At 40.0% G+C, this 26,558-nt stretch overlaps 1 protein-coding gene across 1 annotated transcript in view; it reads left to right on the top strand.

Moving 5' to 3' along the window:
* khdrbs3 (KH domain containing, RNA binding, signal transduction associated 3) overlaps positions 1-26,558 on the top strand; it is a 155,655-nt gene that overhangs the window by 101,542 nt on the left and 27,555 nt on the right. The window contains exons 6-7 of the mRNA XM_026157422.2: positions 5,713-5,893; positions 21,085-21,167. Of these exons, the coding sequence (XP_026013207.2) occupies positions 5,713-5,893; positions 21,085-21,167 (264 nt within the window). The remainder of the gene's footprint in view (positions 1-5,712; positions 5,894-21,084; positions 21,168-26,558) is intronic.

Raw genomic sequence — 26,558 nt, 5'->3', positions numbered from 1 at the left:
CTTTGTTGCTGAGATTTATTGATAAAAACAGTACAAAAAATCAACCATTTGTACACATTTTTACAAATAATTATAAAAAGTGAGTGAGTACATTTCAACATTTTCAGCAATCACTCACAATCCTGGCACTGCCATGGTATCTGTAGTCTGCATTTACCACATGTGTATCTGTTGCAGTGAACACATCGCACAGTGGCATGATTGTTCTTGCAATTGTGTTTGACCTGACACATGGCTCTTTTTCCAGGGCTCGGTGTGGAGGGTTGTGTCAAAGGCAACTGTTCTTTTCTTGCCTTCTTCGCAGCTACATGAGAGTGAGCTAACTCCCTTGCAAGCTCCACCAGGAAGTCCACCCGTCTTTCCTTCGTCCCGGAGCATGCTTGATACAGCACATGTGCATTCAGTGCTGCCATGTCAATCATGTTATAAAACACGGCAACTGGCCAGCGCCGTGTTCCTCTGCGGACAGTGTACTCCCGAACCATCTGGTCCATCACATCCACGCCACACTTTGTTTTGTTGTAAAGGGTGACAGTGTTTGGCTTCCTTTTGGTAGTGTTATCAGTCTGAACTACGCCGTGCATGCTGCTAAGAATATAGACTGTCTTCTTCCGTTTGGCCGCATACGCCGTCAGCGTGGCAGCAGAGGTTGAAAACACCTAAGAAATAAGATAAATTGTTATTTCCATAGCACTTTTACACACAATGAAACACATAAACATAGAACCACAAAAGACCTGCAACATACCTGAGTGGTGAATTCATTGCGATCTGTCTGTCTAGTGGATTGAGGAATTTCCCTGCGAATCTTGTTGACTGTGCCGAGGATGGTGGTTTTCCGTCTAAGAAGTTTTTGCGCAAGTGAAAGCGATGTGAAAAAATTGTCCGTGGTAACATTTCTGCCCTTGTCTAGGAATGGTTCCATCAGCCTCATTACTACATTTTCAGAAAGTCTCTCCCCAGTGGGACGACTGGGGTCCTTGCCAAGATATGGGAAGACATTGCAAATGTACTTGGATTTTAGGTCGCAAGCCACCCAAAACTTGATCCCAAACTTGTCCGGCTTACTTGCAATATACTGCAGGAAACTGCACCGAGTCTTTGATGGGAAAAGCTGTTCATCAACGGTGATATGTAGACCAGGGTTGTAGCACGTGATGCAGTTGGTGACAAATGATCCGTCTGTGAAAATATTGTCGGGCATAAACCGGTCCGTGGCGCAAAAAAGGTTGGAGACCGCTGATTAAGAGGACCCGAGGGAAGCTCGGAAAGCTAAGCAGAAGTTATTTGGAGAGTGACTGCCGTTGGTTGAAAAGAGAGTTTAAAAAAAAAAACTTCAGTGGTGTTGCACACTATTTTATATTATTTTTTTAAAGTCATTGTTAACCCTTTAAAGCCGGTCAGAGCAGCACGCGCCGTTTTGCGTAACTATTTTTAAATCCCTGTAGAATCTGAACCGTGTAAGCTAGCGCAATAATTTGTTTTGCATATGAAACCGGAGGAGTTGTACTTACATCTGATGCCATCAGCTTGTCCTCGGTCACGGTTTCCTTCCACATATAGCTTTGCAAAAATTGCATAAAAAGCGCTTGCAGGAACAAAAACATAATATTCCAGAAACACGCTTTGCCGATCCATCAGCTGTTCGTAACACTTCCCACAGTGAAATGATGCACATGCTGTTTTCTTTGCAAATTTGCATCATAGGATTGTTTTTTGTTTTTCCTGCAGTATATAAAAATTGCTGTATCTCCAAAATAAAACTATGAAGACACTCAAAATAAATTTCCTGTTGTTGTAAACTATTTTTTGCAACTTTATTGTATTTAAAGTTTTGAGGGATAAGCCTCTTAAATTTCTCCAAGTAGAAATATATGTAAACAAAACAAAAGCGATTTTCAATTTTTTTTGTAGTTTATTGCACTTTTTTGCAATTTATGTAATTACTATGGACTTAATGCATACATATTATTAAAATATGGGCTATAACAGTTGTATTGATGTATAGCAACTTGAAATGCTCCCACAAATGGCACTACAGCATGTAAAAAAAATAATATAAGCTCTGGTGGACTTGGTTCTATAGTAGGTCTTAAAGGGTTAAATAAATATCGTCAAATAATCGTGATCTCAATTTCAGTGAAAATAATCGTGATTAGCATTTTTGCCATAATCGAGCAGCCCTACTTTATATTAACAAATGTTATCATTTTACAGTTTACACAGCTAGTTATAGTTATACAGATGTTAGTCTAAAAAGTCATGACTGTTGACTTGTGAAATCTAAACTTTTAAACTTTACTTAGTGATCCTCCATCAAGCTGTTCTTCTGAGATTGATTTGGCCTTATGTGCATTATGAGCATCTAGATTGTACTGGGTTTTGTTTTGTTTTTTTTGCAGTGATAGACAACAATATGATTGTAGGGTTTTACTTACAAAATATATGAAATCTTACAATATTCAACAATAAATAATTTAAGAATCATAAGAAAACTGAAAAGTAAGAAAAGTATTTCAACATAACTATCTCTTCCTCTTCCCTTAGTGGCACAGTGTAGTGAGCTCAGCTCTTATCAGCCCCTTTAGATCACAAGGTGGTTGCTAAAGTTGCCTCGTGTCTTGCGAATAATTCCCATCTAATTCATAAAGGCAGACAGATGCATGTTGCAGTCTGGCTGAAATCAGATTGGAAATAGTTACTGTGAATTTCTATTTAATCTGAATTTCTGTGTCTGTAGATGGAACAGACAGAAACAGATTTCACTGGTTTATCACAGTTTAGTGACATATTACCACCAGCACAATTCATGTAATCGTCAACTTGACCCCATTCGATAGCAGACTGACTTATTGCCTGTCTTATTGCCTTTTTATCAGCATCTGCAGGCCCCACAGTAGTTTTACCCCCTGGGGCTTCCATGACTGAGAATAAGGGACTAACTAAAAGTGATGTTAATGTTTTTTCATTCTGAGCTACATTCTGTTCCACACTCTAATCCCGTCGGTGGCAGCGCCACATACTCACATTTCACATTAGTACAGGGTCCCACAGTGAACAGCCAATAGAAAGGAGTTAGCAGGAGTGAACAATTAAATTCATTTACTAAACCAAACTACTTCCTATACCACAATCATTATTAGATCAGGTATATTTAAATTAACATTTACTTAAATATTATTTAGCAGAAAACCTTCAGAAAGTATGAATTGTGCAGAATAATAATTCATAATATTATTGCTTCATGTCAGTGTAGTATGAAAATGTTATATTTACATTTAACACCATTATTTCTTAATTTAACTGTACTCCCCTGGTCATGTGAAAAAGCACACAGAAATAGCCCATGATTGAGGCGAGTGTGTATACCACCTTTTGGCTAAGCTAACAACGTACATTTTGTGAATAGCAGTGTTTGTTTGTTCCATGTTAAAAGGTCATGTTTTACCCGAAACTGCTATTCATGTGTGATGAAATAGGTCAGGCCGGTGAGCAAGCACCTCTAATTGGAAAACAACAATGATAGTAAATAGTGTCTAGCAGAGTGCAGTGATGCAATGTCTGGTGTCCATAAACATTAGCAAAGCAAAGCCTCATTTGCATAAAATCCTTTAAATGCAAATGATCTCCAGTTGATGCTTGCTTCTGTACCATCTCTGTGAACCCACGCTAATTCCAGCTCCTTGGAGACCTCACAAGACTACAAATGAAAATACTCACGGCCATTAGGAGACTTTAACGCTCTTTGCTCGACGCTCGCTTTAAAAAAAGAAAGAGAAAGCAGTCGTGTTGTTTGCTCTTTGTGTTTAGAAAAGAAAACACACTTCTTTTATCAGATTTTGAGATAAACAAGGTCACGAAGAAAGGGCGTTTGTGTTGCTCAGAGTCAGAATATAATTGGCTGTGTTTTAAATTACACTGTAATTAGCATTTACCATGCTTAATTTGTGCGTGATAAGACAGGAGTCCCACAGGCTCCTACAGTGGAAGTAGCATGCAGTTTCTTCCATATTTGCACGCTTTTTTGATGCCGTTCTAATAGAGACTTTGTAATTGATGTTGTCAGGGCTCTGTGTGCGGGCAGGTGGAGATGTGGATCCAAGTGCAGGACTCTCAGACGGAAATATAACTGAAAACCACAGCTTTATTGCTGGCACCAACAAAACAGAAACCAAACATGAAAACACTAACTGGAACACACAGGCAGGATCTGCGGGTACGACGCGACACTGAGCACAGGAAAACACAGGGCTAATATACACAGGGTGGTAATCAGCGAATGGGCAACAGGAGGGAGACACAGCTGGGAGAGATCAGGGTTAACGAGACGGGGGGAACCAAGCTGCACACACTAACATAAGACAAAGACTTTCACAATAAAACAGGACACATGAATTACTAAACAAGCATGCAGACTTTACACTGAGAGACAGACAGAGACTGACACATGGAACCTGAACTAAACTAAACGTGAGATACAACTGAGAACAAATCCTTAAGCACGGATAAACAGAAACAAGAAATAATCATCATCACTACGAGAACAAGAAAACAATCCATGAAGCAGAATTAAACCGAAATATAGTAAACTCAAAATACTGGTTAGTCTTTTTTCACTCTCTCTGTCTTCCTGCCCCAAATCTGTGATGTTTCACCAGGAAAAAAAAAGAAAAGATGGGAAGAAGGAGCTGAAATGGAAAGCATAGAAAGAAAATGACCCCTGGCGGTTTTCTGCTGCTGCTCCATATCAGTTAACTGCTTTTAAAAAGAAAGCTCATTCGATGTAAAAAGCGCGTGCAACATTTTTACCAAACCACAAGGTCAGACCGCCTTTGATTTCCAGCAGAGCAGCTTGAATTTGCTTCCGTCTTGATTTCAGTGCGAGTTAGGCTCTGTGTTCCAGATGTCATCAGAATCGCTCACTCGTTTGCTGCAGAGCCGCGTGTGATGGGCATGCTTGGCTACTAAAATATTAAAGGCAGAAGTCGGGTGTTGGCAGTTCTAAATATCAAAAGAAACCATGTCTAAGAAATAGATTTTAAAGAAATGTTCAGTTTTTGCAGAATTCTAACCAGTGCTTTTCTCTCCAGGCTGACAAGTTAGAAAATCAACAAACAGAGTAGAATACATTTATTATAAAACAGGCAGAAGTACTTTTTTTTTTCTTTATCTACATTTGCCGTAATAGACAAGAAAGCAATTCAGCCACAAGACATGCTGTGTTTTGAGTAATGGACATGACTCACTTCTTCTCGACTGGAAGAACTTGCCCTCCACCCTCGCTGTTCCTCTCTCTCCACCTACACACATAACCTGCCTGCCGAATGTATCAAATTCATTGCTACGGTTGCAGTCAAGTCATTCTGGCCGATGTAGGAAATCACTAACTGGAATGGAAGTAGATGAGGCAGCTTCACTGCAAACATGATATATTACAGCACATCATCGTGAAGACATGGAATGCAATGGACATCTGAGATAGATGAAATACTGTGAAGTGATATGCATTTAACAGTATCGTTTACTGCCTTAAAAATGATATGAATATGTTGTGTTGTGCATCTGATCCATCTCAGCTAGACGCACATTTCCATTCCTCCCTCCAGTAATCTACAGAATTTATTACAGTCGCCTCCAAAAAACCTAATAAGATATAAAACATGCATTAGCTCTTTCATCTAAACCTGGGCGGATGTTTGTGTCTCGTGTCAGGAGTCGCGGAGGAGTTCCTCCACTGCACGCAGCACTGCCTCGAGGAGCCGCACCCAGAGGAGCCCCGCCCAGCCGGGTTCCGTCCTCCAGAGGGCGAGGGGTGCAGAGAGCCAGAGGGGCCCCCCCGGCCACCGGGTACAGACCAGTTCCTCCCATAGTCCAGGACTCATACGGCGAATATGTGAGTATTTCCAATATAATGCGAGAACACAGCAGTGAGCGCACGTGTGCAAAAATATGTTTGCGTGTTGCAGTTTGTGTCCATGTGTGTGAAATTGAAGTTTAATAAATTTTTAACATAGTGTAGGGCTGAGTGCCATATCAACTGCTACTCGTTTTTAAAATAAGAATGAGAGAGTTTTATTGAAATATTTCAGATTTGGATTGACTTTTATGTTATATTAAAAATATAGATTCAGTTAAATTTACGTCTTACTCTTTCCATGAGGCAATCTCTGGGGATTAAAAATCAAGCCACTGGAGAAATTGTTATTCCTCTGATGCCCACTTGAGGCTGGCACGTCACCCTCCAAATATGGTCACTGCTGGGTCTTCAAACCCAGCAGTCTCCAACCCCCGGGCCACGGACCGGTACCAGTCCATGAGTCGTTTGGTACTGGGCTGCGTGAGTTGAGGCTTGGGTGTGAAATTTATGGTTTTCAGGGTTTTTATCGTTAACTCGGTTTCCCTGGGTCTTTTCATGTGTTGTAGTCGTGTGTCTTATTTTGAACGAAATATTTACACGTTAGCAACCACAGAGCATCAAGGGGCAGAGAGGAGGAGGTTAGTCTCAATGTTGTTGGTGCATCTCAGGACGACGCTGCTAATAAAGTTACACAATTACACAGTGAATTTGTGTTTATTATTATATTTACAAAATACCACAGTTTTTGTCTCGGTCGTATCATTTTATTTAGTTGTATTTATAAAAGGTTGGGGACTGCTGTTCAAACCAACACGGCAGCAGCAAAAAACGCAAACAATGAGTCTGAACACCAACCAATGACATCACAGTGGTTACATCCATCTTCGACTGAGCTATATTTGTGTCCAAATAGTCTATGATCGTTCTCTATGAATGTAGCTTGATAACATTGTGCTTTCTGGGAAGCTGCAGGTTAATAGTTGATGGTTTTCTTCAAAAACACAACATTTAGGCTTTAAAATGCATGGGTCGCTTTGGAGTCCATCTGTTTTGTAATGTTAGTTTAGTTTTAGAGGTGTTTGTTTTGGACAGTTCCACCCCCATACTATGAAGAGTAGAATCTAGTTTTAAAAATTACATTTTAAAGCACAGGAGTGGGGTTTTCTCCACCGGGGATGACCTGGTTACTGTGGATGAGGGGTTTTCAAACTGTGAGGTGCATTTCCCCAGTGGGAGTGGGAGAGTTGGAGGAAGAAGCCAAGAATAGTGAACATTGTGTTCATGCATGCTTGTGTTATGGAAACAACAGCAGATTAGTTGCAGCAATTTCATTGCTGATCTGTCTGTTCATCAGCGTGGCAGCAGCAGGAGATGCTGCGACATATAGCTGAAGGAGGTGTAATTATAATGTGTGTCAAACATCGAACTCCTTCTCAGAGTCATAACTCTGAAAACACGAGTTTCATGTGCATATTTTTATACTTGGTATAGTTTCTGGTTTCCAAGTATACCAACGTTACTTGGCTGTACACTGTCTCACTGACACTTCAGCGTTGTCCCTTAGGCCTCAGAACTGTTGTGTTTTTAACTACTAAGGTATTCCTCCAGTTTGTACTGTAATGGTTATGTTGCAAACAGAGACTTAAAAAGGATAATTTGGTTTATGTTCTTTGTTCTAATTAGCTTGAATTTAAATGAATACGGGATAAAAATTGAGTTCAGTTTGTAGCCTGTGGCTAATTAATGGACATTATGGGATCATTATTTTCTCCTAAGAGTAAGATGTCTTTTTTTTTTTCAGTTTGAAATGTAAACTCTCCTCTGTTGTTTCCTTAACGGTCAGAATGTATGCATCTGATATCTAATTCTGAATTATCAATATTGGAGCAGCATAATAATAAAACAAGGATCACACACAATATCTTGTCTCATATATGAAAAAAACTAGATGTGACTATGTTCGAGGTAGTATGTTACATTTTGATGTCATAAAACTGTAACCTGTTTAAGATCCACCGTCTCTGGCAAACTTAAGGCTAGGGTTAGAGGTCAGTCCAAAATGGTTTCAGAAACGAAAAAAATGTTACTTCCAGCCTTCTTGCATGTATTTTGAACTTCAAATTCTTCTGTTATTCACAGTTAGTTCTCATACTACATACTTAATGTTATCACTTAACTGTAAAACAAATATAAATTAAAGTTACAATTTTTTTTCTTAAAAGCTTTAAATTATACAGCGGTCCATCAACCTATAAATAGTCCCACAAATTCCCATTTTTTAGGTGGTTCAGATGCCTCTTAAAAAAGGGAAATATAACGCAGTATAATTGCACGACGTTCATTTTGTTTTGTTTTTTAATTCAAATATTTTTGATTTATTATTGATGTATATGTGCTGCACAAATACTAACCAGACGTGTTGAAAATGTTGACTGTCAAATCAAAAGTTCCTTACAGCTTTAAAATGTATATTGTTAGGCTACCAGAACACAGTTAATTCCAGTGAGTAATACTTTTTCAGTGGTTTACCATTTTAAGTTACCATCATAGCTCATATACAGAATCTTTTTCTTACCTCCATCTCATTCTACAGCGTAGACTTCACTTGCAAGCAGGCGGATAATCATGGAGGAGCCACTAGGCTAATTTTTCTCGAGCTGTTGCTAGCTTGCTAACAGATCTTACAGTAATATTTTGTGCCCTTCTAGATTTCAGTCAGCTTTTGCATACCTGAAATCAACATTATTCTTAACAAGCCTAAAAATCTGGGTCCAGAGGCTAAAGAATGAAGTTAATCACCATAACATGAATGTCAGACACATTTACAGTTAAAGAGGTTACGTCCACAAACAATTGTGTAATTGTGTCGACTCAGCACGGTCTATATGGAACACGAAAAATATCTGAGAGTGATGTGTAGGTCTTCCACCTTAAATCAGTGCAGCAAAGGTACAAAACGGTGAAGATGGTATCACCAGAGTACAGAAAATTAACTGTTTGATACTCAAAATGTGGCACAGATGTCTCTCCCAGATGTGTTTTTGTAGTAGTTCACATCCCTGTGGAAAGAAAAAAATCAGTTTCAAGTTCCCTCCCTTTAAGCTGTTTCGAGCTGTTATTGTGGACTGTTCTTGTAGCTTACCTACAGTCTTATGGTAACCTGCAATATCAACAGCTCCCAGAGATGAATACATTAGGCTTAGAGTCAGAGGCTTTTGTGCATTTGCCAAGAGAGTCTCCTGCCGCACTGTCAAGGCAAGTTCCCCAGAGACCCCGGGATCAGCATCGCATATTTAGCAGAGGGAAGGAGCGAGGAGGTGGCCTGCATTGGAAAATTGCCCCAGCAGCCCATACCTAACCACATCTGACAGGTTTATTCAGAGGTTGCAATTCAAATGCGTGGAGGTCGTAGAGAATGACTCCTGGACCAGCTGTTTGCCATCATTGTCACAGTTGTAAACTGTGTCCCGTCCCCCCCCCCCGTTTCCCTTCCCGACACCTGCACCTGTGTGTCTGTGTGTGAGGGGAAAAAAAGACCCCCAACATCTGCCACATGATAAATCGAAGCACATCGCTGCAAATTAGAGGCTCAATGAGTTACTCTGTATTATCTGAATGTATCACTATCCCAGGGCAAGCGTTCTCTGTCGGCCGCTGACAAATAGGCCCCTGTATTCATCAATGAAATGACAAAGGGATGTTTCGCTGCTTTCATTTGTCACCGCTTAGCTTTTGCTCATATACACGTTCCCGTTGTGCTCTGCTCAGCATCGCCACGGGCCAGAACACTTGTTCAACTGGAGGCGTCTTCTCCGCTCTTGTTCAGGAAGAAAGAGCCAGACCTAGATTACCCCCTTGCGATTTTTGTCTTGATGATGCCCCGCCATGCAGTCGGCATGCACCTTTTGTTAAAGGTTCTACTTGCATCAGTATCAAATTACTCTGAAACTAATTGTTACCAAACAAAATCACGGAAATGTCATTATCCCGTGTTCCAGTCCTGGCTGCCCCGGCCGTCTTGAGTGCCTACTGTGACTGCAGCCAAATCTCATTTCGTGTAATTCATTAAGTGCATTGAGATCACTGTCTTACCTGCTGCTAATCCCATTGGAGGAGAATTAAACATGATGTAACTCCCATGTCAGAAATGAGGCTCTGGCTGGTATCTTTCCATTCCAGCATTGCCAATATGGAACAGAATCCAAGGAGGCTAACCGAAATAGTAGAACATCAGCTCCATGCTGGAGATGTACGCGAGAGAAACTGTGTTTGTTTCTGTTCACACGGTAGCTGAATTCCTTTGGGTGAGAGGACCACGAAGTGTGCAATGCATGTGGGTTGGAATTGTTTATGTTAAATCCTCCAGGAGCAGTAATCCGTTCTGAGCATTGTGAGTCCTTGCTGACTACTGTGGCATTAAAAAAAAAAAAAAAAATCTCCCTCAGGCACTTCTCCGCATGTCGAGTCCTGCTGAGAGCCAAGCACTGTTAATTGAATCGTGTTGTCTAATTCACTGTCCTTGTAGCAGTTTTAACCATCGAATGTGATGGTTAGGGAAATATTTTAGATACAGTAACAAAGAAGCTGCAACCAACTGGTGTGGCAGGCAAGACCAGTCATGAAGATAGGATTGAATCCTCCCCACACGGGACCAAACCTGTGATTTGTACTAATTGCAGAGAAAATTGAATTATTCTTTGTTAGCTCCAAACAAATGAGAGTCATCTGTAATTTCTACCACAAATTAGAAATTTCAGTTATCCTCTACTATTTTATTTTTGTATTTTTGTGGAGCCTCTAATTTGTTTTTGTGGAGCAAATTATTGCCTCCTTTTCTTTCTCTTTTTAGCCTGATAAAAATGCCTCAAGACAACATATTGCCACAAAATGTGATTTTCTTATTGCCTGGAGACTGACGAATTCTCAGATTTTCATTCAGCACCTCCAGCAGCACGGTTTTATCATGCATGAAGCAGAATATCTTTCTCTCTTCAATTAATGTCACATTTTTTATAAAGCACCAATTCAAAACATCAGTCACCTCGACGCACTTTATATTGTAAGGTAAAGGCCCTGCATTGTTACAGACAAAACTGTCAGATTTGGACAATCTAACCAAACCTATAAGTAAGCACTTGGAAATAGGGGTGGGTTTTAATAATCGATTCATCGATTAAAATCGATTCTGGCTTGGATAACGTGATATTGATTCATTAAAATCCTGAATCGATTTTTTTATATAAATGTATTTTGCCCAAAATTTCAGAAACGTCACAAAATTTTGACAACCACCAAACATTTAAAACAGTAAATGACAGCAGTACACGGCTTCTGCACAAAGACGTAAACACAAAGCGCAGACCCGCAGATCAGAATCAGTGAGATGTCGCCTTTCTCACCCGACGGCACGGACACGGTCGGGGCTGAAAGCCGACAGCTCGCTGATTCTGATGTTTCGGCGGGTCCGCACTTTGTGTTTACGCCCTTTTTGCGCTGATACTGAAGGTGTTGTTTTTATCTCTCTCCAAACAATATTGACCGAACGAGCAGCAAACGAAGATCCAAACTACGCTTCACATAAACATCGTCATGGACTCCCTCTGACTTTTGCTGTTTTGCTTCCACCAATTAAATCACACTTCATGCACAGCTCTCTCTCTCTCTCTCTCTGTACTTCAAGAACAGTGTCCCGTCTATCCCCGAAATCTGTTTTCTGCATTATTCGCTTGCTTGTTACGCATAAGACTACAGTTATTTACAGCGCTGTCGGACAATGTTTTTTTTTCCTTTTACTTACTTCCGAAAAGAAAACCTAATTTCTGCCGTTCAACAGGCTTCTGAACAAATTTAAACTTTTTGAAATTATACAAAATGCAAAACGCTTAGCCGTGTCTCTAATAAAACCGCTGTAACTTCAGAGGTAATGTTCATAAGTTGATTAATGGTTTTCTTTCGTTTTTGGTGTACTGCAGAATATTTTTATAAAACCCCAGGCCAGGAAAATCACCTTCATGTTTTTCTGTGTTTTATCTTCAGCTACTTTGACACAAAAGCATCTGCTGTGATGCTCACACCTTTGATAAAGTCTGGAAAGTGTCAGCTTCCTTTTTCTAGATACAAAAATATGTAAATATATTGATCTGAATTATAATATTTCCGACTGTCTGAGGCAAAATTTCCCAGATTCAAATCGGAATGGGAGAGGAGAAGAAATGTTCAGTACATTAGGGGAAGTTCCCAAGCAGCCTAAATTTAAAGTAGAAAATCACATTTAACTATTGCATCTGTGATCTGTTCTATATATAACCAGAATACAACCAGCTGGCAGCCAGTTGATTCGAGTCCCCCCGAGTTGTGTTCAGTGACATAAACTCATTCAGACTGTTGGCAACATGTTGGCAAACTGTTTGCATTTATTAATTAGACAGCAAGTATTTTGAAACCTTTGACATGGTCGGATGGAAAAATGTCGGATGGCGACTGTTTGCAGAAAAGTTACGACCGATCAGGTGACCTGGGCCTTAAGATCAAAAGCGCTCTCGAGTGTGCCACAGCCTCAAAATGTGGGCAACCGTGTAGTCGCTGTAGTCAGTTGCAGAATGTGAAAGACTTTTATGCATTCTACACAGCAAAATCTCCAGTGTTAAATTAACACTTTTCACAGTATTATATGTTTAAAAGTAACCTAGTCAGTTTTGAAGATTAACAATGGCTAACACTGAGCAGTGCTGATTTTCTAACACTGGAAAATAACTCAAAATGTTAGAAATATTCCAGTGTTAGAAAATCAGCACTGCTCAGTGTTAGCCATTGTTAATCTTCAAAACTGACTAGGTTACTTTTAAACATATAACACTGTGAAAAGTGTTAATTTAACACTCAACAGTGTTGTATTTAACACTCAGAGGTGTGGACCCATATAGACACTCTCCAGTGTTAATTTAACACTAGAGATTTTGCTGTGTAGGCATCCTCTAATTTTTTTATAGATGCAGGGAGGCTACTGTCCTGCTTTTACTCCTGTGACTGAGCTCTGTCAAGCTAAGCGTGTTTTTCAGCTGAGCCAATTGTTCGATTTTCTCAGGAGCAAGGTGCATGAGATGAGCTCTCTTGTTTGTAGTATTTTTCAAAATCCAGACTATTTAAATTTTTTAAACAAATTAAAATATTGATATTTCGTGTCCTTGTATCAATACAGTCTTGCCACGACCTGTCATGACTCTGTTCTGCATAAGCACGTATAGTCGAGCTACATCAGAAGTGAAAGCGGTGAGTGATTTGCAGTGTGCAGATGTTTTTCTTCAGGGCTAATTTATTGATGGCATGAATTCCCTTGATAATACTTGGCAGGTGTGAACAGAATTCATTTAAAACTAAGCCAAGATCAAAACCAAAGGTGTTAAAATAACGGAAGGAAAAACATTTGTCAGGCGTAACACGGGGTAGTGATACTTCAACTTGATGCATGAGGCCAACTTTTTGGCACCCTCAATCTGATAGCGTGAGTAGTATTTCTACCCCTGCAGCAGAAAAGCTCCAGCAAATTCCAGCCTGTTCAGCTTTCTGAAATATGCTGGCAGGAAGAAGCTGAATAAATGACACAAAGCTACTTTGTGAAATTTTTGACCAAGACAGATGACCGAGGATTGCAAATACTGGCTTATTTGTTTTCGGCGCGGCAATATCACAGGGTGTTGTTTTGCCTTCATCGTTAAAAAGTTAAGACCAGTGTGTGGCACAGCTGTATGGAGGCAAGACATTTTTCTTTGAACAGATGGTGTCGTAATTTAGTAATCTTGGGAACAACAAAGCTTTCCTTCTTCTTTTCATTTGCTTAATTTTCTCACTTTGTTGTTTGCTTTTCTGACACCTTTTGTTGCGTTTTTTCCTTCTCTTTAGCACAGGCCACGGCGTGCGTGCACTTTCTGGGAAAAGTTCGTAAAGCGAGGGCTGCACGTCGCTGAACTCATTTGGATTTAGTACAGACTGCTTGGAATAAATCCAGCGCCGGAGTGTCAGTGGCATCCTATCTGTTACAGTGGTATTGTAGAGCACAGTGCCGCGGCCGTGATACGCCTGTTGTAACATGCAGTGCCAGACCCTCTGTTAGTCTTCAGTGGCCTCAGAGGCCAGTCCTTATCTTTTGACAACACGCCTCTCAGCCATCCACTAGCATTCAAATGAAAGACTCACTTAGGAGCTGTTCTCTCTCCCTCCTATCTGTCTCTGCACCCCACCCCCGGCCCCCTTCAACCTCTCACTGTCACACTAATCCTGTTTAGCGCTGGAAACACGGCACTTTTGCAGTATTGTCGCACTATTGTGCTCTGGAAGGTATTTCGAGTAAATGGTATATCAGTACAGACACATCAGATATTATAATCACTTCACTGAAACCATCATCACAGTCTGTGCTCCATTTTTAAAAAGCTTTTTGTGTGACAGACGCCGGTGAAAAGAATCATTTTAAATGTGCCACTGTGATTTATAAACCAGGCATGTTTCGCCTCTCAGCCTTCTTGTAACTCAATTATAGAGTAGCTGCTCTAATAAATGGCAATAACATGCCATTGTTAAAGTTTAATGTGGCCCTTAATACCAGTCAGCGTTGTCCAATGTGAGTGGACAGCACCTAGATAGAGTCACCAGTGAGACGAGATGAGGACTTAGCAGTAAGGGCTTGTGCTGAAGCCTAATTAAAGTTTCTACCAGCGCTGCGACCGCTGTGCTTGGTCTGCATCTGCTATGGTTAAAGAGGGCTTTGTGCATCATGGACTGTATAGAACAATATACATTTTCAAAGCTCTGCTTTAAATTTGGTGCTCCCACACTGGATCACGGAACTTTGTTTATAGCAGAGGAAGCTAAGTCATCAGCTAACGCTAGCAAGATTGTCAGCAGTCTCATTAGCCCTGTGGTTGCATTACCTGCTAATTAGAGGTAAGTAATAGACTAATTACAGTAATAGACTAACTACAGCTTCAGTCATCAAGACACATCAAGCTGTACTACATTTGTAGTTATGGTTTGTAATAGTGTTGAATTGGAGATTTTAACATGGGATCGTATGCGGATTGACTAATTTTTGGAGATTCTTATATAGCGCTGTATAGGGCTGCACAATTAATCGTTAGAAAATCGCGATCTCAATTCATACTTATGTGCGATCTCATTTCCAAATGACAACGATTTTTAAAAAAAAGAAAGAAAAAAAAGACGACAACGATTGTATCGCATTTTGATCCGGGACGTAATCTGCATGAAAACAAGAAAATCTGACGTGTTAGAAATAGAGAATTAGAAAAAAATAGAGTCAACCTCATTAGAGAAACAGTTTTTGGCAGTTCTGCTTGTGTTTGTTTGATTTTTTTTAAAGCAGGTTGTGTTTTGCCACAGGGTATTGCCATCTTACTAGTAGGCGTAACAGCACAAATGTCAGTCACCGTGGATTTTTATCAAAATATTGTAACCCTGAAAACTAGAATTGTTTTTCACAATAACACACAGGGTTTCTAAATGAATTCAGTTCAGTTTTATTAATAAAGCCCTAATTTTACTACCATATCTCGCTAACTCTGGATTGTAAGGTAAACCCTTCCTATTATGAAGAAACGATTCCCAACCATGTGAAACACGAAGAACTAAGACGTTACTTATTACAGTTATTCATACGAGAGAACCATTCAAATTAAAATAACATGTTCTAACCACCGCCTATTTTATTATTTTTATTCACTATGTTTTTATTTATTCTTCTTAAAAAAAGGCTAATCTGTAACATGGATGTGTCTTTTTCTGGTAACAGGTGAATGAAATTGTAACCTGCTTTTAATAAAAGCCTGGCACAAATAAATTTCATCTTGTCTTTTAATGTTATACTTATTTTGTATAAGAAAATTGATATGTATTGCTGCTATTGCTGCCACATGATATGAAATCAATACAGAACACACATAAAAAGGGATAAAGTTATCCCTGTAGGAATATTGCACAAATATAGTACACAGAGTTTGACGTGAGGAGCTAAAAAAAAAAAGTAGTGCTTTCTTTTGTTTCTTTTTTTTTTTTATATTAATACCATTTCCTTGCAGTCTAATGCTAGTCTAATAGAACCCACAAAGTGCATTTGTGAGGTGAAGTCTATTTGTTTTATTGTAGTAAATTTTCTGAATGACAATGCAGCATCAGCAGAGTATGGAGGCTACTGGCTGCTGATGAGGAGGAAAACTACTCTTTAACTCTCGATTACAGAACCCCCCTGCAGCCTTGATAGCACAGGAACAGAATAATTTTTCTATTAAGATCTTCACATTTAATTATTATTCCTCATACTGAAGGAAATTGAATTCAACAATGCAATTTAAAAACAAATAAAACTGCGTATTGTAGAGGAGTAGGAGAGTCATCTCCCTGGTTACATGACCGCTGGTGGGTCTCAGCAGTGAACTGGAGCTTGTACTATAGATGTGCCATTGCATGGGTTTCCAATGGCGAGCAGCTTCATGCTAAGCCTTACATCACAAAATAGGATGGCGTGATTTGATGCACACTACCACTGGACTCTAGAACAAATTGTGCTTCATTATCTGGCAGTCTGAGATCGTTACCTGCATGACGCCATTGTGCCAGGTCTGTTTGGTGGAGGGGGGATAATGCTGTGGGGTTGTTGAACCCCGCCTAGTTCCAGTAAAGGGGGTAATTAATGCTTCAGCTTACTACAATATCTTGTACAATTTTTGTACTCCCAACTCTGCACGAACATTTTGGAGAAGGCCCTTTCCTGTTCCAGCATAAATGTGCTACAGTGTACGAATTAAAGGTCCATATAAAGACAATGTTGGATGACTTTGGATGTGGAAGGACTTGACTAGCCTGCACCGTGCCCTGACCTCAACCCCATCGAACACCTTTGGGATGAACTAGAATGGAGATTGCAAGCCAGGCCGTCTCGTTCAACATCCACGTCTGTAATCACAAACGCTCTTTAGGAGATTTCCTGCAGTCACACCCCAAAACTTTGCAGAAAGCCTTTTGGGAAGAGTGGAAAACTGTTGGTGCTGCAAAATGTATCATACATCTTCATGTAGATGATATTTGTAGGTGGCCCAGTACTTTTGTCCATATGGAGTATCAGTGACTTAGGCTGGTAGACTTTCTCCAGCCCACACAGCTCATTATTTTTAATTAGCCATACCTTTTCAGTACAGGTACTTCATGATGTCGCTCTGTGTCATTAACTATCGAGCTTTAAACACAGCCAGATGTCTGATGTGGTATTTTTCCACATCATTTTATGTAACTCTGCAACCAAGTAGGACAGACACATTCCTTGCTAATTTCATTAACTTTGCTTTCCTTTATACACCAGCTAATTGGTTTTAGTTTGAGACACGGAAAAGTTAAGATTTTTTTCACGGCATTAAATGGTGTAACTCATTGGGTATATTTGGAAACCGACTGTGTATGTTCGCTCAGTCTAGCAGAAAAGTGTTAGGTTCAAGTGTAACTCAAATAACTAAATTATCTCCTGTGAATTATCTTATTTGACAGCTGACTCCTTCTAAGGATTCTCGTCATTCAATATTCAGGACCACCCTTGTTTATTCCAACCTGATAAAGTGACCTTAAACCAGAGTCAACTTTTAAATACATTGAAATGGGATGTTCTCAGAGTAATGAGACAAAAGCAGACGTCGTTCTGACAAAAACAGCAACATTATTTTAAATTCAAATGGGAAGACATTTATAGCCACACACAATCTTTCCAGTCGTCTATTAGTTGATGCCGTTTCAGCTTCAAACACTTGAGTTGTGGCTTTTCCATTTCTTTTTAATACATTTAAATATTCTGTGATTAAAGATTCATAGATGATGTTAGGAACCTGATGCTTGAGTTCATGGCTGGGAAAAGGAGGTTGCTATGGAGAAAAGCATCACCAACTTAATGAAGCCTAATATAAGATAGCTGCTCCTTTCCTCACCTTGACTGATGCCATGTAATAAACCACCGAGCCTTATAAAGTTATGTAGTGTTCAGAATGGAAAGGTGCTACTAGTCTTAATTCTAGAAAAAATCAATTGCTGTCATTTGTTCTCATAAGATTTTTTAAAACATTTTTAATATTTCCAATATTAAAAATGTCACCAATTAGTATTTTCACCATTGCTCAATGGTTAGTATTCTAACAATAAACATCATTTCAACATTAAATTTATGGCATTTTGGCATGAAGCAGCAAGCATCATGGCTGAAAAATGAAACCAGTACGTGTGCTAAAACCTGCAGTTCCTCTAATGACCACTAGATGCTAGTGTAACGTGAGGGTTCACTAGATGGTTTGGAATCTCTCTGAATAATTAGGAACAGCAAGACGGAGACGGATAACTTTTTAGCAGCCTCTTTACTTTTAGCACACGGCAACAACAACCCACACTTCCTGTGTGCCGCCCTCATGAATACTTCACTGGCCTCTCAGAAGCCAGGAAATCTTATACTCAGATCAAAACAGGGAAAACAACCAGGTAGATATAACACATACTTATTACTGGTTTGAACATGCATGTCTAAACATTCAAACATGTAAACATGTAAATATCAAAACACGTAACCACCAAATAGCTACATAACTAGCTTTATAACCTTTGTAAACACCTCTTTGTATATCAAATTAGATTTAAATGTACTTCTACACTTTACACTAGTTTTAAAAATTGAGATTTTTTTTTTGACTCGGGACACAAAAAAATGAGTATTTTTTTCTCCAAAAAACAATATAAATTTTTCATTTCGGTGCTCTGAGCAGGTGAAACTCCTGTGAAAAGAGGTGGACATTAACCAAACCTTAACCCTAGGTTGCCAATAAAATGTTAACAGTTAAATATTCATGTCAGTATTATCCAACCTTGCGTTTGTCAGCCTGATCCTTTTATTGCCACGGTTTTTCAGGTTTCAGGCAGAGGGAAAGCTTCAGTTTCCTCTGCCTGTTGAAAAGTGGTTTTAATTACGTAGCTTTTGACAAAATTGCACTGCCTTTTGAGAGCCTCTGCTTTTGAAGTGGGTTCAAGAGGGTTCATATTGTAGAAAGTACAGTTATTGACTAAATTTAGCCTTCGCATTAGTGTGAAGAACTGTTTATGTTGCAAAAGTGTTTGTAACTGTAGAATTAGAAATGTCAGAAGGGACTTTAATTCCCTTAAAGCTGCCTCGAGACAAATAGAAAAGAATTCACAATTTTTCCACGTGAACACCAGTAACATAGTACCTTTAAAATACTACAGTCATTCAAAGTGGTTTACAACATAAAATTAAAAAGGAAAAAAACAACAATAATAATAATAATAATAATATCAATAAAAACAATAATAATAGCAATTATAGTACAGCTCTCTGGTGGTTTCATTTCTCGGTTCCTATGGGGAGCATAGTGGCTAAATGCATTATCAGCCTGTTTAGTTCCAGATCTGGGAACTACTAGGTAACCAGATGTTGCAGACCCAGTTTTCATATTTACACCCCAATCCATTTAAAGATTTTAAAACAATCAATTATACTTACTGGAAGCCAATGCAGTGAACTGACAACTGGAGTCATTTTTGTTACAATTCTAGCAGCAGCATTGTGAACTAACTGTAGCTGTCTAATAGTCGTTTAGGGAGGGCAATAAAAAGAGCATTGCAGTAGCCTTCCTTTATAAGAAATAAACGGAGAGAACCATCAACCAGGTTCAGAAGCTCAGAGCTCAGCTAAACTGTTGAAAGTAGTTTTAAGAAAACACTGAAGCTTGCTTTTCCTCTATTTACATTCAGAAGTATCTTCCTGTTTGCCCAATTCAATTATGACAGGTGCAATATCGTCAAAGATCCTGAGTTTCAGAGTTAAACTGATCAGGCTGGTCATCCACAGGCTAGCTGTGGCTGTCACTAATAAAATACCAGCATTTTCATTTAAATATATGTTTTAGTTGTAGGTCTTGCTTTATTTCCTGGGGTGATCAGCCCACTGAAGAAAACACAAAAATTAATAAACATTAATAAAAGTAATACTAAGGCCACTTAGCGATCAGTAGCTCTAGTGTATTACCATGAATGTGGGGGTTATGGGTTAGCTGCTGTACCAAATCAAACAAAGCAATGAGTTATTTTAGTTTGCTGTCAGGAGGGTTGCCAATATGAAGATTAAAATTGCCAGTTATAGTCTGAAAAAGTCACCCAGTTGGATGACCAAGAAGTTTCCAAATACTCGTATCCAGCAGATTCCTAAAATCCAGCTGACGTAATTCACCACAGACTAAGAAAACAACTGCCTATCTCATACTTTACCCAGAGACAGGGAAGTCTTACTACATCTGAGTTGCCTTTGTTATATGTCACATGTAGTTCCTTCACTTTGCTTCTGAAGGATTAAACATAAAAGAGTCAATTCAAATGCTGTCATTTGGCAAATGCATGTTTCTAATCAGGAATTAAGTTTTTAATAATAACACGGATGTGATGAGCATTTTCTTCTGGTGCTGAATCTTACAGACATTCGTTTCAAGCTTGCAAATAAGGGGCAGATGGAATTAGCCAAGAAGTGTGTGGGGGATGAGAGATGTGTCGCTAGGGGTCGACGCCTTTTGTGGAACATAAGTCCCATTTATCCCAAATTAGGACGGGTGCGGCACTGGTTTGCTTTGATGTTCCTCTTGGCGGGGGCCTGGGTAGAGTGCGGGGGTGGGAGGGGTGCAGATTGCTGGAGTATAAACAGATGTTCAAGGCTCATCCTTTGAGGTGGTGATGAAACATAGCCACAGCAAGTCTTTGCATCCCACTGTCAGTTAGTTGACACAGAGACAAGGGCAGGGCTGCAGTTGCTACTCTAATAGTCCTGCATATGTACTTCCAACAGCAGCAGATGAAGCTTTTTGACCTATATATGTGCTGAAAGCTTTGATGTATTGCATTGCAAAAAAAGTTGTCTTTAGTAAGAGATAAGATTTAACGACACTCGCATGTCGTTAACCCGCATCAGAAAGGTATCGAACCGCAAGTTAAACAAACAGCACAACACAGACGAATGTATTAATCATACTGTATGTTTTCTTAACCTCATCGCTCCACATTTCAGCAGGTGTGATGTTGAACAGCTTGTCATATCAACATCCTGTTAATGTCAAAATGTTTTCTGGATTTTTTTCTGTGTTGAGCTTCATCTAGCTGGGTAAATTTTGTCTACTTTTTTGCTACAGGAATACGACGACGGCTACGGGACAGCTTATGATGACCAAGGATATGAATCGTATGACAACAATTACAGTAATCAAGGACAAAAGTAAGTTCGACTTTTTACCGAAAGAGTCACAAGTATTACACATTTATTCCACGGATTTATGGGTAAATGTGCTATATACGACTGTTTTAATACATGAGGCACCAAGTACTTCATTGAGATGATGTATGATAATATATTATCACAGTGCAATACACCATGACTATCCTGTAAGCTGGAAGCAGTCCTCAGGAGCAGTGGTCCTCAACCCCCGGGCCACGGACCGGTACAGGTCCGTGAGTTGTTTGGTGCTGGGTCGCAAGAGTTGAGGCTCAGGTGTGAAATTTATGGTTTTCCCGTGTTGTAGTTGTGTGTCTTATTTTGAAAGAAATATTTACGCGTTACCATAGCGACCAGAGAGCATTAAGGGGCAGAGAGGAGGATGTTACTTTCAATGTTTTTGGCACATTTCAGGAGGATGCTGCTAATAAAGTTACACAATTACACAGTGAATTCGCGCTTATTATTATATTTACAAAATACCACCGTTTTTGTCTTGGTCGTATCATTTTGTTTTTGTTGCATTTATCCGTGACACCTTAAAGGCCGGTCTGTGAAAATATTGTCTGACATTAAAGCGGTCCGTGGCGCAAAAAAGGTTGGGGACCGCTGTTCAGGAGCATCTCCTAAATAAGAGACCCCAAGTTTAGAGCAGAATCGAGTTTGGCGTTAATGTTTGTTATCATTGTTATAATAATAATAAACACAAAACTGGCAACATGAAACATGGGTTAAAAATGTAAACATAAAAGCAGAGCAGCCCCTCTTTTCAGTCTAATTTTCAGTTAACCTGTCTGTCCACCATGACCTCCTCCCTTTGTGGACTTCATAGTGTTCTTTTTTGTGTTGCTTCAGTTTGTCATTTGCTCCAGAGAAAACTGCTGTCACCCGGCAGATGGTGCTGTCACAATGACTGGCTTGTAAAAATTGAGAATACAGTGCTAGAACTCATGTATTTATGCTAACAGTGGAACAAATGCTGCTGTTGGAGATGGTGGAAATCAAAGGCAGTAAATATTTGAACTTTAGACATAATCAGTTTACTAAATACCCACAATCTCTTGTTTTCTGCTGGATGCACAGGGTGGGCCATTTATATGGATACACCGTAATAAAATGGGAATGGTTGGTGATATTAAAGTCCTGTTTGTGGCACATTAGTATATGTGAGGGGGCAAACTCCTCAAGATGGGTGGTGACCATGGTGGCCATTTAGAAGTCGGCCATCTTGGATACAACTTTTGTTTTTTCAGTAGGAAGAGAGCCATGTGACACATCAAACTTATTGGTAATGTCACAAGAAAAACAATGGTGTGCTTGGTTTCAACGTAACTTTATTCTTTCATGAATTATTTACAAGTTTCTGACCACTTATAAAATGTGTTCAATGTGCTGCCCATTGTATTGGATTGTCATTGCAACCCTCTTCTCCCACTCTTCACACACTGATAGCAACACCGCAGGAGAAATGCCAGCACAGGCATCCAGTATCTGTAGTTTCAGGTGCTGCACATCTCGTATCTTCACACCATAGAAAATTGCCTTCAGATGACCCCAAAGATAAAAGTCTAAGGGGTCAGATTGGGAGACCTTGGGGGCCATTCAACTGGCCCACGACGACCAATCCACTTTCCAGGAAACTGTTCATCTAGGAATGCTCGGACCTGGCACCCATAATGTGGTGGTGCACCATCTTGCTGGAAAAACTCATGGAACGTGCCTGCTTCAGTGCAGAAAGAGGGAAACACATCATCATGTAGCAATTTCAAATATCCAGTGGCCTTGAGGTTTCCATTAATGAAGAATGGACCCACTATCGTTGTACCCCATATACCACACCAAACCATCACTTTTGTTGTTCCAACAGTCTTGGAGGGATCCATCCAATGTGGGTTAGTGTCAGACCAATAGCGGTGGTTTTGTTTGTTAACTTCACCATTCACATAAAAGTTTGCCTCATCACTGAACAAAATCTGCTGCGTGAACTGAGGGTCCTGTTCCAATTTTTGTTTTGCCCATTCTGCAAATTCTGTGCGCCGATCTGGGTCATCCTCGTTGAGATGCTGCAGTAGCTGGAGTTTGTAAGGGTGCCATTTGTGAGTAGCTAATATCCGCCGAAGGGAAGTTCGACTAATGCCACTCTCCAGTGACACGCGGCTCTTGCTACGCTGTGGGCTCTTGCTGAATGAAGCTAGGACAGCCACTGATGTTTCTTCATTAGTGACAGTTTTCTTGCGTCCACATTTTGGCAAATCCAACACTGAACCAGTTTCACAAACCTTATCAAGCAGTTTGTTAACTGTAGCATGGGAGATGGGTGGTCTCGTAGGGTGTCTTGCATTGAAATCTGCTGCAAAGACCCGGTTACTGCGTTCACCAGATATCAACACACTTTTGATCCACACCTCAGGTGTTAACCTCTTCGACATGTCAATGGCTGTGAACAAAGAGAAACTTGTAAATAACTCATGACAGAATAAAGTTACGTTGAAACCAAGCACACCATTGTTTTTCTTGTGACATTACCAATAAGTTTGATGTGTCACATGGCCCTCTTCCTATTGAAAAAACAAAAGTTGTATCCAAGATGGGCGACTTCTAAATGGCCACCATGGTCACCACCCATCTTGAGGAGTTTGCCCCCTCACATATACTAATGTGCCACAAACAGGACTTTAATATCACCAACCATTCCCATGTTATTACGGTGTATCCATATAAATGGCCCACCCTGTATATTTAAGCAAAACAGTTGCAAATCTTTTTTGCCAAAAAACCCCTAAAATCTAAACGAAACATTCCCCACCACTCAACAAACTGTGCCAAAAATCCAATTCATAACTAATGTGACCCATCCAGGGTGAGTAATAGGAACAAAACTGCATTTGGCAATAGGGTGAAACATTAACACAGCACAATGCAACAGCATTTTTCAAAATGACCATAAAACTCAAACACCCCTTTTAAATGGCTGCACGAACAAACTGAATGCTACACCATGTCTTTTATGCAGCTTGAGTTCGTGCCAGGGCAGAAACTTGAAAATGACATTTATCTTAACAGCCTGAGTGAGTGCACTGAATTAAAAAGCAGTTAATATGCAACGAGTTGTATTTACATCTCTTGAAGGATTAAATGCAAGTTTTGATTGCGTTACACAAGGGCAGCGAGTTCACTACTTTCTGGGCATTTGGCCTTAAGTATGGAACGAGGATATGAGCTAACAATGAGATTTTGAAGTCTTGTGGGTTGAGAGCAGCTGGATTATGGTGTGCATATTGTTAGGAGTCGTTTATGCTGTTCTGCCCTGTTTGAAACTCAGAAGAATGCTTGCTGCTAATGAAGCCTTTTGTGAAGTGTGAAATGTTTTCACTGACCTTTGAGTCGTCCTTTGCGATATTCTCAGAAAACACCCGCTTCAACTTAAAAAATACAATTAGGTAGGTGTTGAAGATTTTATATGTCTGGGCCTGGTTGTTAGTGAGGAACTAATCTTTGAATCTAAGAGCTTAAAATAAACCTCTCTCCATAGCCTCAGTGACGTAATCACAGTTTGCTCCGAGGAATTCATTCCGGCTCATTGTGATAAACATATTATCTATGCTTTAATCATCCTTTAAAAATATCAGGCGAAAGGTGCATTTCCCTCAATGTGTCACTGCGGAATAAACAGTCTTTGTGGCATGCTGCTCCATTTAACATAGGGTCCTGAACAGCTAAATGTAGAATATTGATTTTCTTACATCCAGGCAGCTATCACACTCTCCAAGCCACACAAGGTCAAAGGCTTTCACTTTGGTCTTCCACTGTATTTTATCAGCGCACAATGCACTACATTTATGTAGGCCTGCCTGTGCCACTTCAAAGAAAGAATGATTGTTGCCACATTTAGGGTGTCAAAAATTGGATTGAATTGGCGGCAGCTGGGGCAAAAAAGGAAATCAGTCAGAGAGAACAAAAACAGCATTATTCTGTCTCCTGGCTTTTGTGAGTAGGGTGGTCGATGTTTTCTTTTGTAGAGGTGTCAGGATGTATGTCACCTCGGCTTCATCCATCTTTTGTGCCATCGCTCTTTTTTTCTCTTTTTTCCTTCGTCTTTTTTTTTTTGTTCTCACACACACTCTGTCTCCGGCTCACACCGACTGCCGTTCGGAGCTTGAAATGTTGGCGGTTGGGTGTACACATGCTTGCCGGGGGAAGCGCCGGTCCGCCTCAGGAGTCTGAGGCTATTTGTTTTAAAAGCAGCCGCGTGAATAATAGTGGGGGTGTTTTGGTGGCAGCACGGGAGGAAAAGAATGGAGTCCATCAAGTAGAGGCTGGAGGCTGGGCGGACTCTGAGATTTTCATGTCTGTTATCTGGAGGGAGACGAAGCAGCTAATAGGGCCCAGACACAGAAGCCTTTGCCTCCAGAGACAGCTGATGCACTTACTTCCTCTCTTATTTGTTTGTCCTGTGCCCTGGATGTGGATCACAAGTTACTGCAGGCTGACATTGTGCGTGTATGAAACAGAAGCCTCATGCAGGGCCTGGGATAAGTGGTCTTGGGCAGATCAAATTTTCATTGTTTGTCCATAAACACAGGATATAATTCGTAGCATGCCCTCTTTGTTTGTCCTTTGTTTACTCTGACAGGAAGTATATTTAGAACTATGTTCATACCTTAAAAAAAACCCCAGTAATCTGTTTGTTACCTTTGATTGCCGCTTCCGCAATTAAAACTGCAACAGAACGCTGTCCCATAACTCCGTCGTCACAGTTACAATCCTGTTTAGCTTTGTGATAGATAAAGGTGCATTATTTTCACCTTGAGGAAAGTCATAGCTGGTTCCAGCTGCAGCAGGGCTTTGTGGAGTGTGTGTGTGTGTGTGTGTGTGTGTGTGTGTGTGTGTGTGTGTGTGTGTGTGTGTGTGTGGACAACAAGTCTCCTAACAATGTTTCTCACAGCCTAAGGAGCTCCCAGTCACCAATCTGAGCCCCGATTGCATGGCAGGATTTCAGCTGCTGGAGGATAACAAGCAGAACAATTTACAGTCTCTCTGTCATGGTATTACCCGATGGCCTTATGCTAGAAACAGGGCTGCCATTTGTGAACACATAAGGAAAGAAAGAGGAGGCTGCTGATTTTAAACTGATTGCGATGCAGCGTCAGATACCTTTAGTAACTTGAACTGTTTTGTGCAGTGAATGCAATAAATGTTGCTGATCAGTTTTGTTCTTATAATATCTTATCCTATAAGACTTCATCTTACTTACACCTATTGATTCGGCCGAGTTGAAACGCATTACATTGATTTATACCACTATTATACACACAAACCGAAGAATTCATTCGTCTTTCTTCTTTTAGATTCTTAAACAGCTTCCTCTCCTGTCAAACACTCACTGATTAAACC

Source organism: Astatotilapia calliptera, chromosome 22 (assembly GCF_964374335.1).
Source record: "Astatotilapia calliptera chromosome 22, fAstCal68.1, whole genome shotgun sequence".
Classification (NCBI taxonomy): domain Eukaryota; kingdom Metazoa; phylum Chordata; class Actinopteri; order Cichliformes; family Cichlidae; genus Astatotilapia; species Astatotilapia calliptera.
This window is presented reverse-complemented; position numbering and strand designations above follow the sequence as displayed.